The sequence below is a fragment of the Macrotis lagotis genome, chromosome 8 (genome assembly GCF_037893015.1).
Source record: "Macrotis lagotis isolate mMagLag1 chromosome 8, bilby.v1.9.chrom.fasta, whole genome shotgun sequence".
Taxonomy (NCBI): Eukaryota; Metazoa; Chordata; class Mammalia; order Peramelemorphia; family Peramelidae; genus Macrotis; species Macrotis lagotis.
Window position 1 is genome coordinate 51,938,202 of NC_133665.1, and position 12,898 is coordinate 51,951,099.

Here is a 12,898-nt window from a genome sequence, read left to right on the forward strand (position 1 = left end):
GTAGGTACTTAATAAACCTTTTTGGTTTATCATTAAATTGGTAAAAATTAAAAAAGAAATAATCAGGGTTGGAGGGTTAAAGGAAATCAGGCACACTAACCTATTAGTGGCATTATGCACAAAATAGGTCAACAAAACTTTAGTTCATAACCTTTGGTTTGGACAATGCTACTGGCCATAAATCCCACAAAGTCAATGATATAAACCAGGTCCTGTGTATAGCAAAATAACCATAGCACCATTTTTTGTTGTAGTAAAAAAATGAAAACAAAATGGGAGCTCATCAATTGAGGAGTAGCTAAATGGAATGTGTTTATTTAGATGAAACAGAATATTGAGTAGCAAGACACAGTGAATATGAGGAATTCACAGAAATATGGGAATATGTTTATGAACAGGTTGGCTGATTGGTTTTTGTTCTTAGTTATTAAAGAAGGCCAAAATTACATCACTATGTTGAAGAAAGATTACACTGTGTCTGACTATGGCTGATCAGATCAATACTGCTTGGAATGCTTTGTCACAGGTCAGGCAGAAACAGTCCATGTGAACACCTGGGATGGGTTCTCTAAACTTAAGACATCTCATTTGAACTGTTTTCATTCTGCCTCACTCAGAGAGCACAGCACCTTCTCTGATAAGGGGACCTCATGCTGGGCAGTCCTGTGCCACTGTTTCTCATGCTGTACAATCAATTCCAAAGTTCTAATGAGAGACCTTGAGTCTCAAGGTCTATCATTTTTTCCTGACCCCACTGTGAGCGCTTGCACTGTCTGAGTTCTCCATAAAAGTCTTTTTGACAAAGGCATGTTTGGCATAAAAACAATGTGGCCAGCCCGTTTATGATCTAATGCATAGAGAAGAACCTAGAAAATGATATGCACAACTATAAGCCAAAAACAACACTAGAAGGTAGATTAATTGTAATGACCTCATTAATTTCAATGAACTCATATTAACTGCAATGACCAACCTTGGTGGCTGGTGGAGAAGAGAAAAAGAAATAAATTTTACTCCTCCAGGGAGAAGTGAGAGGTTCTAGACTGGGATTGCCGTATATGCTGTCAAACCTAGTTGTAAATCAGTTAGTCAATAAGGTAATGTTTCTAAGGGGAAGGTGATAATGTGGAAAGATAGCTCAGCAAATAATTGTGGTATAAAACACAAAAGGTAATAATCTTTTTTTCATTATGTAGGGGTTGACAGAACAAAAAGAAGCTCAATAACATATTTGTGGTCATGTAGCTGCACCCAGGACCTAAAGCTAAAAGTGAAAACAGTTCAACAGCTGCTATAGTTGCACTAGCACACTAAGAAGTCACCTGCCAATGACATTCAAAGCTGCTGCTGTGAGTTCCCCCTCCGAAAGAAATTAAAGGCAGAAGCAGAGAAAACCAGAGGTATCTGTATTCACCTCTGTCCAGGATATGCATGGGTGGTCACAAAGCATCTCAATACAGGAAAGGATGACCTGATCTCAATTTATGTCCTCATCTGTAAAATGGGAACAACACCACTACATCACAGGTTTACTGCAATGCTAAAATTGCAAAGATAAAATGCAATGTTAAAATATTCATGGATTATTTGAAAGGGCTTTGAAAACAGCAAAACTTAACAAATATTAGTAATAAGAATACAATAATCAATCTGACAGCTTCACTAGGACTTCTAAACTCTCTATTAAGATTCAAATAGTCATACTTATTAAATACCTTTCTTCCAGTATCTTTTTTCTTTTTTTTAGGTTTTTGCAAGGCAAATGGTGTTAAGTGGCTTGCCCAAGGCCACACAGCTAAGGTAATTATTAAGTGTCTGAGACCGGATTTGAACCCAGGTACTCCTGATTCCAGGGCCAGTGCTTTATCCACTGAGCCACCTAGCCGCCCTTCTTCCAGTATCTTTAAAACACTGTACAAACATTTCCACATCCAAGTGAAGTTTAATTATCTCTTTACAACAGAAGGGAAAACTTAGATGTAGAAATAAATTATTCTAGAAGATTGTCTTATACATCCTATTGTGCAGGAAAGGTCTTGGTTACCAAAATTATCCCTCCTGAGGGCTTAATGATGAGAAAGCAACACAACATACTCTTATTCTAATCTACTTACAAAATTCAAAGAAATTTCTGAGACTATTACATTAAAACAGAATCATAGACTGGCAGAGCTGAAAGTGACCTCAGAGGCTGTTTAGGACAACTGTCTCAATTTTACAGAATTGGAAGCTAAGAACCAGCGAGATTAAGTGAGATTCTTAAAGAGTAGAATAAGGATTAGGAACTAGGTTTCCTGATTGCTAGCCCAGTGTTTTCCCCTGTACCATGTTGTCAGAAGCACAGTAGAATGCAGAAAATTTGGAAGAGATTTTATAGAATACTTAAGCCTAACCTTTCATTTTCAGAATGGGAACATGACAAGAAAGGAACCATTCTTTAAGGCCACACTACAGATCAGTAGCAGAACTAAAATTAGAACCTGGGTCTTCCTACTCTTTTTTTTTTTTGGACTTTTTTTTTAAGTTTTTTGTAAGGCAATGGGGAGTTAAGTGGCTTGCCCAAGGTCACACAACTAGGTAATTATTAAGTGTCTGAGACTGGATTTGAACTCAGGTACTCCTGACTCCAGGGCTGGTGCTCTATCTACTGTGCCACCTAGCTGCCCCTTTTCTACTCTTTCTACCAAACAGTCAAGTAGCACTTCTTAAGCAACATGCTTAATGGCACCTACTGCTAGGCACTCGAACATTGTTTCTACAAGATCACAAGTTATTGCATCATGATCAAGAGTGATTCTCTAGTAGAGGTTTATATACAATGACAGCTACTTAAATGAGGACCATGAAAGGTCCCATAACAGTCAAGATAGACTTAAGTGACTGATTTAAAGAGACTATAGTCCAATTTTGCTTTTTTTCAAGTAATTAAGCAACATTACTTACCTGTCATAAGCTTCCTTGAGGTCTCTGGCCAACTTACACTTGGGAAGAATGTGATGAAATGGAGACTGTGGACCTTCAATTAAAAAAAAGGAAATGAGTAAGGTTTTCAAAGGAGTAAAAACAAGTAAAGGATTACTTTTAAAAGAGAATGTTGATATTTGTATCCTTAATTCTAAATGATTTATAATCAAAGGATTACAGATTTTAGAACTGAAATGGACCTAAACATTTATTCTTTAATCTAACAGTCTCCTTTTATAAATGAGGATTGAAATGGAGGACCTGAGAGTCTGGTGCCACAAAAATAAGAAATAGCAGAGCCTGGATTAAGTCCAAATTTCTTTGATTTCCAAATCTACTTTCCACCTTCCTACAATAAAAGAATTTAAAAACAATTTCATATAATAATAAAATAAAACAAAAAAAAGAAAAATTTTCTATTGATGTTTATGTTCATTTTGAACCCTAAATTAAACTGATTAGAGATAATCTGACCATACATTTTAAGCTCAGTAGCTGACTAATGCCCCCCAAATAAGGCATAACATCAGAAGGGGTATGGCACAAAACAAAACAAAACAGGAGAAGCACACTACAGTCAGTTAGACTCCTAGATGCCAACAGGGAATGAATTTAGCTCCCTTTCAAGCAACCTACTTTGCTACCTTTCCTGGAGACATTTTCTGTTAACCACTTTTTTTTTTTAAGGTTGCAAGGCAGTGGGGTTAAGTGGCCTGCCCAAGGCCACACAGCTAGGTAATAATCAAGTATCTGAGGCCAGATTTGAACTCAGGTACTCCTCACTCCAGGTCCGGTGCTCCATCCACAGCCCTAGAAGAGACAGCAGTACACCCTACTATTTTAGAATTTTCAAGTTCTAATTCCTGAACACCTAAAGGAAGAAAGAGAGTCCCAGAAAGAAGTGACTTAGCATTCTTATTGTGAGAAATAAACCTTAGCATCCCAAGTTAGTGGGAATAGAACAAATAAATGATACCTCAATTTTTTTCATTAATTTTATAACTAAATATAATTATGTAGATACATGAAGTAAAAAAAACAACTCTGGTTTTCATTATTAGAATATTGCACATAAATATGAGTTTTAGTTTGAATGATCTATTTGTATAAGGGGGCTGGGGAGAGGGGTTTATATATCTTATAGTAAGAGCACTGGGATTAAGGGCAAAAGACTTGAGTTTAAATCCAGGCTTACTAGTTGTATGATTTACAAGTAGGGCATTCCATCTCCATAAACCTCAGTTTGCTCATCAGTAATAGATTTAATAATACTTGCACTATCTCATCTGACATATGTAAACAAAGTACTTGATAAAATATAAAAACTATAGACAGATAAATTATTATTAAAAAACCAAAATTGAAGGCGGGGGGGCAATGTAATGAATAAAGCACTAGTCCTGGAATCAGGAACGTAAGTTCAAATCTGGTTGCAGACACTTGATACTTACTAGCTGTGTGACCCTTGGCAAGTCGCTTGGCAACCAAAAAACAAATGGAATTTTCAAATAATTGGAAATAAGTAACTAAATCACTTAAGTATGCACAGACTAAAAAATAATGACTTGATATTCCAAAAATCCTAGGTTTTCTAGGTGCCTTCAAGTAGGATTATCTCCAAGGGAAGGCAGAAACCAAAAGAAGCTTCAAAGCAGATATACAAAAATGGGGATTTAGTTCCAGTTTTGAACTCTTCTTTTTATGACTATCTACTCTGATCCAAATATTTGAAGGCAGTGTGTATCATCAGGAAAGTCCTGTCTCTGGAGTCAGATGATCTGAGTGTAGGTCTTGGCTCTGCCATTCACAAACTGTGTGATCCTGAGCAAGATACTTCACTGCCAATGACATTCAAGGTTAGTCTTCCTCATCCCCGGAGGAGTGCTAAGGTCCCTTCCATCTCTAAATCTATGATCACAAAATATGTCTTTAAGATGGTTTGGATGAAGCTGGTCTAAGATGTCTAGGATCTATGTCCTCAAACAAAACAGTAACAAGGCTCTATGCACCCTGATTATTTAGCCCAGCATTCACATAACCCTCCACAAACTAACTCCATGTTGCCATTTGTGTCTGGCCTCCCACCCATCACCTCCATGTGTTCTACTGCCTTGCTTCTTCTCAGCACACACAGGATTCCCCCCCTCCATCTCTGTTTGCTGACATCTCCCCAAACTTCCATGCTCAGCTCAGGGGTCATTTGTTCCTCAGTCCCACACAAAATAGGAAGGATTTTCTTCTCCTTTAATCTTCTAATTTGCTGAACTCTTCTCATATACTTAGTATTTTCTATTCTGCATCATGTTTAGCCAAATACATGTCTTCTCTCTTCTAATTACACCATAAACTCAGTGAGAATAGGAATTCTTTCTTGTTTTTAATCTCTATATGTTTTTCCAGAAATCTAGAAAACCCCAGTGCAATGACAGAGGAAGAAGCTTAAGGTTGTTGAAAGAATAGTGTTATGTGGGGGCAATGATCAACCTTGATGGACTCATTCCATCAGTGCAACAATCAGGGACAATTTGGGGCTCTCTACAATGGAGAATACCATCTGTATTCTGAGAAACAACTGTGGAGTTTGAACAAAGACCAAGGACTATTACCCTAAATGTAGAAGAAAAAAAAACTGCTATCTTATTGTCTGATCCTGCTATCTCTTATACTTCATGTTTCTTCCTTAAGGATATGATTTCTTTCTCATCACACTCAATTTGGATCAATGTACAACATGGAAACAATGTAAATAACTGTCAAATTGCCTTCTGTGTGGGGTGGGGGGAGGGAAGTAAGATTAGGGGAAAAATTGTAAAACTCAAAATAAATAAAATCTTAAAAAAAAAAGAAATAATAATAGTGTTATGAAAGATTCCTTTTAGTAAATATGCCTTAAAGAAACAGGTTTTTTTCATCTTCTCTAATAAGAATTTCACTCTAATGTCAGATTTGACTTCATTGGCATGTTGAGTCTCAATTCTAATTTTATGTCTTCTTCTCAAGCAACTACAGGTCTGGTTTAAAAGAATGAATGACAGTGAAATAGTTCCAGATAGCCCTCTCCCTTCCTCCCACCAAAGTTCTTTTCTTTAACTACTCTTCTCTAACACAAGAGAATTACTAAGCTTGTCAGCCTCAGAGATTCACATCTCCATTGGATGGTTTTATGAAAAAAGAAAGCTCTATAACTAAGAGGCAATATGGGCTGACAGAAAGGACACTGGCCTTAGCATCAAGGGCCTAACTTTGAAGTCTGTCTCCACTATTGCTGGGTCCTAGGAACTTTGGAGCAAGGCTTTAAGTCTCTTAGCTTCATTTTCTTCATCGTAAAATGGGGTAATAGTAATTATAATACCTCCTCTACAGGTGTATTATAAGGAATGTCTGAGGTAAGCATAAGTAAACCATTATGTAAATGTGAGTTAATTATAAGAGTAGCAAAGAGTAACCTTATACCAATATTTGAATGAATTCTCTCCAAATAAAAAAATACCAAATGAAAAAATTGCCTGCTATCTAGCCCCTAAGAAATCGTGGGTCTTGATCTGCAATTACTTGCAATATTAATACACTAATACAGTCAGGGATTTTTAAGTTTTTGCAAGGCAAATGTGGTTAAGTACAGTCAGGGTTTAATCCACATAAGATTTAAATATCAGAGTTGGAAGGGACTCAAGAGGATCAAAGTGAGGAAATGAAAGTCCAAAAAATTTGTGTGACTGGTCCAAGATCACAAAGCTAGAAAGTGGCAAAGCTCAGACTTCAACCCAGGTTTAAATTCCAAATCTAATGATTGTCCCCACCAAACCATATTACCTCTTGTTTTAGGAAATATTTAATCTCACCAGTAAAAACCAATCCATCACACACAAAAGACCTACTCCTCTACCTGAGACTTATCTTCTACATAAGAATTTTCTATTAGGGTTGCTAGGACTGGGAAGGGCAGTGAGCCTAAGACTTACTGTCAGACATGGCAGACACCTCATCTTGAATGGCTAAGATCAGCTTGGCCTCTCTGGTCAGGTACTGGCAACGCCTCTCTTCATGCTGCAGCACAATGGCAATTCGACGTGATAGGTTATGCAGACAGTTTATCACAGAAGGATCTGCATTAGCCTGTAAGATAAAAAGACACTAAATGGGAATTTTGTATACACAGTGCAACTATAAATATAATGTACTTGTATCACATATGTTTATGAATATACACTTGTGTATATGCATATACACAAGTGTATATTGCCTTAAGCTGTATCCTATCTGGATATTGGTGTTCAATTCTAGGCATTTTAGCAAAACACTGACAAAATGGATATGTATAGAAGAGGGCACCCTGGCTGGTGATGGGACTTAAAATCATGGAAAATGATACAAGAACCAATTGAAGGAATTTGCAGGGAAGTATGATATTAAACCTAAAATAGACATCAGAGAAGCATGACTAGGATCTTCAAATATTTCAAGAGGGAGGACACAGATCCAGTGGAAGGGTTACACAGGGTAAGATTCAGTGCAATCTAAGGAGGAAGTTTCTAATTCCTAAAGCTGCCTTCAAAATGGAATGGGTTTCCTTGGTAGGTCATGAATTGTCTATCACCAGAGATCTTCAAAAGGAGACTGGCTAAACATTTGTAGGAAATGTTGTAGAGAGTATTCTTGCTTCAGTTAAGGGTTGGATTTGAAGGCCTCCAGGGTCTTTTTTAACTCTAAGCTTCTATGTACAAAATTGCCTGTGTGGGAAACTAAAGAATAGAAAATAATTACAAAATTACAATAATGCTGGTATAAAGAAAAAACAACCCTGAAAGAGGCCTAATTACCTCTTATGTTATAGTTTTTATATAATTATAATTGGAGGATATAATTTGACTTAAGAATTCATACCATGATGGAATATGTCACAAAAGAAATGTATTATATAATTTTATAGATATTTTCTCTAAATGTTCATTTTTAATATTTTGCTTTTCCATTAAAGGATACAATAAAAGTAAACTTACTCTGGTTCAACTCAATTTTACAAATATAGAATATGCCAACATGGACTCCACCATACTTCCCACTTCAGTGTGAGAAGCAACTATGATATGTTGGAAAGGGCCCTGAATTTGGACTCTGAAGAGCTAGATCCACTCTGCTCCTTACCAGCTGTGCAACTTGGAGCAAGTTCCTTCACTTCTGAGCTTCATTATCCTCAACTGTAAAATGGAGGAAATGATGCCTACACTACCCCCACAGGGTGTTATAAAGATAAAATGTGATTATGGATATATAAAGTGCTTATTGTTTTTTTTTATCATAACCCCTGTGTATATTTTGCTTTTAAAAGACAGCACACAGGTAGCTCTCAGTACTAAGAAATATTAGTAAAATCTATTTACTTTCTCACAAAAAGTCTGAAAACTCATGAAAGACTGAAAACTATCAGCCATGTACATGCTAGGGTGGGCCATCTGCTCCAAGTCAGACAGGGTGGAGATAACAGCTGTTAGATGTTTGTGGAGATGCTTAAAGGACCATCAGGCTCTAGGGGTAACAGATAAATTGGCAAACCATGACTTAGGCTTTCTGAAGGCCAAGAGTACCTGCTGAGTCACTCGGAATTCGGGATGGGGAGAGGGGGGAGAAAAGGGAGGATGGATCTTGCTGATTGTGACATTTGAGGCCTTCTTTGCTCTGCAACAGGTGTTCATTCTTGTTATCTGTTGCAAGTGGCCATATGCAATCCTAAAGCCCAGTAAATCCTTCTAAGTCAGAACCAAATATAAAAACAATCAACCCAGCTATTCCCTTCCTTCAGAGGAAGTTATTCTCTTCTATATAACCTTAGCAAAGTGCTTCCAAACAGCATCAACTCACTTATGAAAATAGAGAACTATCAGGCTTATGACATTTTAAAATCTCAAAGAAAATAAACATGATAAATTAGTTACCAGAAAAATTGTCAAGAATTATAAGCAACTCATCTCCAAGGGCATCATTACAAAGTACTTTATGATCACTAGGTCATTCAAAGTGAAAGAGACATTATTTAGCAATAGTCTGCTATGTAGCTGGGGTAACACTGTCAAAATTAAACCTTCTTTTGGCAACTTTCTTTCTCAAGTTATATATAAATTAGCTTAAATAGTATCTTATCTATTCCCTGGTTTATGGAATTTAGAAGATTAGAATTTGAAAGATAAATCTAGTAGCTTCAAAATAAAATTAAAATTTGGAAGAATTTAGGAAAAATACCATAGTCAGTTAGGAGAAAGTGTAACTCTCACTTTCCTCTTTGAATAATATACAAATAACAATTCTTTAAAGGATTACCAAGTGCTTTTCTTATTAAAAAATATTAGGAAGAGGGAAGTACAAGCATAAGCAACCACATCTAACAAATGAGGATGAGGAAACAACCAAAAACATCAGTAATAGATAGACAGGAGGAGAATCAGGAGAGAACAACAAAAGAGAGCATATTAAGAAAAGAATGTTACAGTTATGAAAGATAAAGTCTGAGAAAATAACAAAAGTAAACTTTTAAAAGATCAGTCTCAATAGTGAGAATGTACAGAGATCAGGAAGTGAAAAAGTAAAGACAATGAAACTATGCTTTAATAGAAAGAGCACTGGACTTGGGAGAGTAGAGGCCTGAATCTGAAGGCAGGCCATGTGTAACATGCATTGGCTAGCTACATGATCTTAGGCAAATCAATTAATCTCTTTAACTCAATTTCCTCAACTGTAAAATGGAGATAATATTTACACCACTAACTTCATAGAATTGTTAGAAGGAAAGTGCTCTATAGACAGATACAGAAATGAGCTATTATTAGAAGCTCATTGGTAAAGGTTGAATGCCCCACTCAAAAGTGTTGTAAGGGGCATCAAATTAAAACACAGGGACACATTTCCTAGTCATTTATGATCAGTGGTTTAGTATGATTTCCAAAGGTAAAACATTGCATCATAAATGAATAGGAGAGTTTCCTGAAACTACTAATCACAGAATCTTAGCACTAGAAAGGGTCATCAGAGATTATTTGATCCAGCCTCACCTTCAAGCAGATGAACATCTAAAACACCAATAAGATAAAATTGTCTAGTCCATTAGTTCCTAAGCACTGAGACTTCAGACTCTCCTTAGTTACTCACTTTAATCATTTAGTTTGGCTTTAGTGACAAAGTAATCACAGGGGCAGCTAGGTGGCACAGTGGATAGAGCACCAGCCCTGGAGTCAGGAGTACCTGAGTTCAAATCTGGCCTCAGACACTTAATAATTACCTAGCTATGTGGCCCTGGGCAAGCCACTTAACCCTACTGTCTAGCAAAAAAACCTAAAAAAACAAACAAACAAAACCCAAAGTAATCACAAATTCCCACAATCCCAATAATTTGTAAGTGAAAATTTGAAAAATTACAAAGACTACTTTACCCTCAAAGCAAATACCACATTAAAGAGAATCATTGTAGGCATCTCTCTTTTTGGAGATGGATCTGTTTTGGATACCTGTAAAATAAACAGAAGTCTATTAAGCAAATTAAATTACTTTCAGAAAGCAATGGAAAAAAATACAGAATTGGAAATAATCTGATGATGAATGTATCACAATGGGAGTAAGAGATTTAATGAGAGTTCCCAGGAACCAGTTCTGCTTGTCTGGACCACTTACTACCAACAATATCTGTTTGGTGAATCTGTTATGTGCTTGGTCTCAATACCCGTTGTACCAAACAGAACCTCCCTGATTTTGGAGGGATACAATGTATATCACATAAATAAAAAGTAAATATGATTCTGTGTTGTACTCTTATTGCTATTTTCAAAATATCAAGTACTATACTATAAATGTACTCCACCTATGACAAGGAAATTAAGCCTATCTGCTAGCTCAGGCCTCTATCCCCTTTCTATTTGCATGATACTTTATTTTCCTATAGCACCTTTGGGGGTTATTATCCCATGCTTATGAAGGATATGATCTCTGTTTTATAAAAAAGATTGAAGACAGTAAAGACTTTGTCTAAGGTCAAGTGACTACTGTAGAAAAGTGCCTTCTGATTCTTAACTCAGGTCTTTGTTTCTTCACCTGTACATCTCAAAAACACTTGAAATAACAGAATATTATGAAAAGGAAAATTATAGACTATCTAGTCCAACACCTCATTTTTAGATGAGGAAACTAAGACCCTGGGAGATCCCTCAAGAAATCTCTAAATACAAAAATGACTAGTGACCAAGTGACCAAGCTGGGACTAGAACTCTAGCTCTCTCTACTGCAATACAGTGCCAAATCCAGGTCACTAAAATATCATAATAATGTGGACAAATCCAGCAAACTGGATTGAATTCAATAAAACTCGATATCTTTATTTAGAATCTTATTACTCATACATTGAGAATAGTCAGGAAGCATTACTGAATGGGGAAGGTTTTAAAAATAAGTTTTCTGTTTGAATAAAAATCTGTTAACAAAGCATCACAGAATTGGAACTGGAAGAGATCTTTAGAGGCCAATGATTATAAAGCACAGAACCATTAAGTGATTTGCCTAGCATTACAGAGCTAGTAAGCATTTGAGGTACTATTCAGACCTCAGTCCAGGCACTTACTAAGTAATGGATATTTTCTATGCATATGTCTTATGTTCTTTAGCTCACCTATAAACTCCAAGAGGATAAGGATGATACCTTAGTTAAACTCAGAATCTTCCCTAACTTAATAGGCAATAGAGAATGACTAGAGAAATGCCCTTGGAATCAGAAAGCCTTGGGTTCAAGTTCCATTTCTAAAATGTACCGAGTGACTTTGGATAAGTCACTTAACTTCTTCCTGCTCTAGGCAACTCACTAAAACTGAAGAGTTTCCTCACCTGTGAGTTGCCTATAATGAAATTACAGATCTGGTCCCTATCCAAGATATAAAATAGAGCATTAAAATAAATATGGTAAAATTAAAAATCATTCTTCTAAATAAATATTTAAAGAGAAGAAATAGTATTTAAAAGGTCAAAAGCAAACTTTTTTGATGAGGGATGAATCAGTTGGGTAGAGGGAGGCTGGAAAATGATTTTCATATTAAAAAAAGGACATAAATAAAATTTATTAGTTTGGGAAAGTTTTAAACTGTGCTAAGACAAAATGAACACATAAAACCAGAAGTCACTGAATGTTAAAAACAATTAAACTATATCAAGAAAAATGAATAAATGAAATCTTAATTCAATGTATCTTTTTTTAAGGGTTTTTTTGGCAAGGCAATGGGGTTAAGTGGCTTGCCCAAGGCCACACAGCTAAGTCATTATTAAGTGTCTGAGACCAGATTTGAACCCAGGTACTCCTGACTCCAGGGCTGGTGCTTTATCCACTGTGCCACCTAGCCACCCTGAGGTGTGTGTCTATTATTAAGTATCTGGAGGCTGGATTTGAACTCAGGTACTCCTGACTCCAGGGCTGATCCTCTATCCACTGTGTCACCTAGCCACCCTGAGGTGTGTGTCTATTATTAAGTGTCTGGAGGCTGGATTTGAACTCAGGTACTCCTGACTCCAGGGCTGATCCTCTATCCACTGTGTCACCTAGCCACCCCTCAATGTATCTTTTAAAAAATATAAATGGGATCATTCTTACATTTTCCCAGTCTCAGTTATTCCTACTTCTTATTGCTACAGATAACTGAAAGCTCACTGTTTATCATTCATATTTAACAGATGCAGAAAAAAAGGAAGAGGAAGGATAGGGTCAAGACAATCCTTCAGGAAGGCAGGAATGGTATAATAAAAAGAACTAATGGCATTAAAATAAGAAGACTTGAATTCAAATCATGTTTATGATTTACTTGCTGAGTAACCCTGGACAAATCAATATACTCCTCTAACCTTCAATTTCTCACCTGTAAAATAGAAATAATGATATTTACACAGGAATGATATTCTACTATCAACTTCA

The 12,898-nt window shown here is 36.3% G+C and overlaps 1 protein-coding gene across 10 annotated transcripts in view; it reads right to left on the reverse strand.

Annotated features, from left to right (window-relative positions):
- Positions 1 to 12,898, reverse strand: part of NPRL3 (NPR3 like, GATOR1 complex subunit) — a 124,546-nt gene that overhangs the window by 63,688 nt on the left and 47,960 nt on the right. For 8 of the 10 annotated variants that reach the window (XM_074196975.1, XM_074196976.1, XM_074196977.1 and 5 more), the window contains 3 exons: positions 10,386 to 10,460; positions 6,927 to 7,080; positions 2,944 to 3,016 (listed from right to left, as the gene is read on the reverse strand). In XM_074196975.1, coding sequence (XP_074053076.1) covers positions 2,944 to 3,016; positions 6,927 to 7,080; positions 10,386 to 10,460 — 302 coding nt within the window. The other 2 variants (XM_074196979.1, XM_074196978.1) reach the window with 2 other exon arrangements.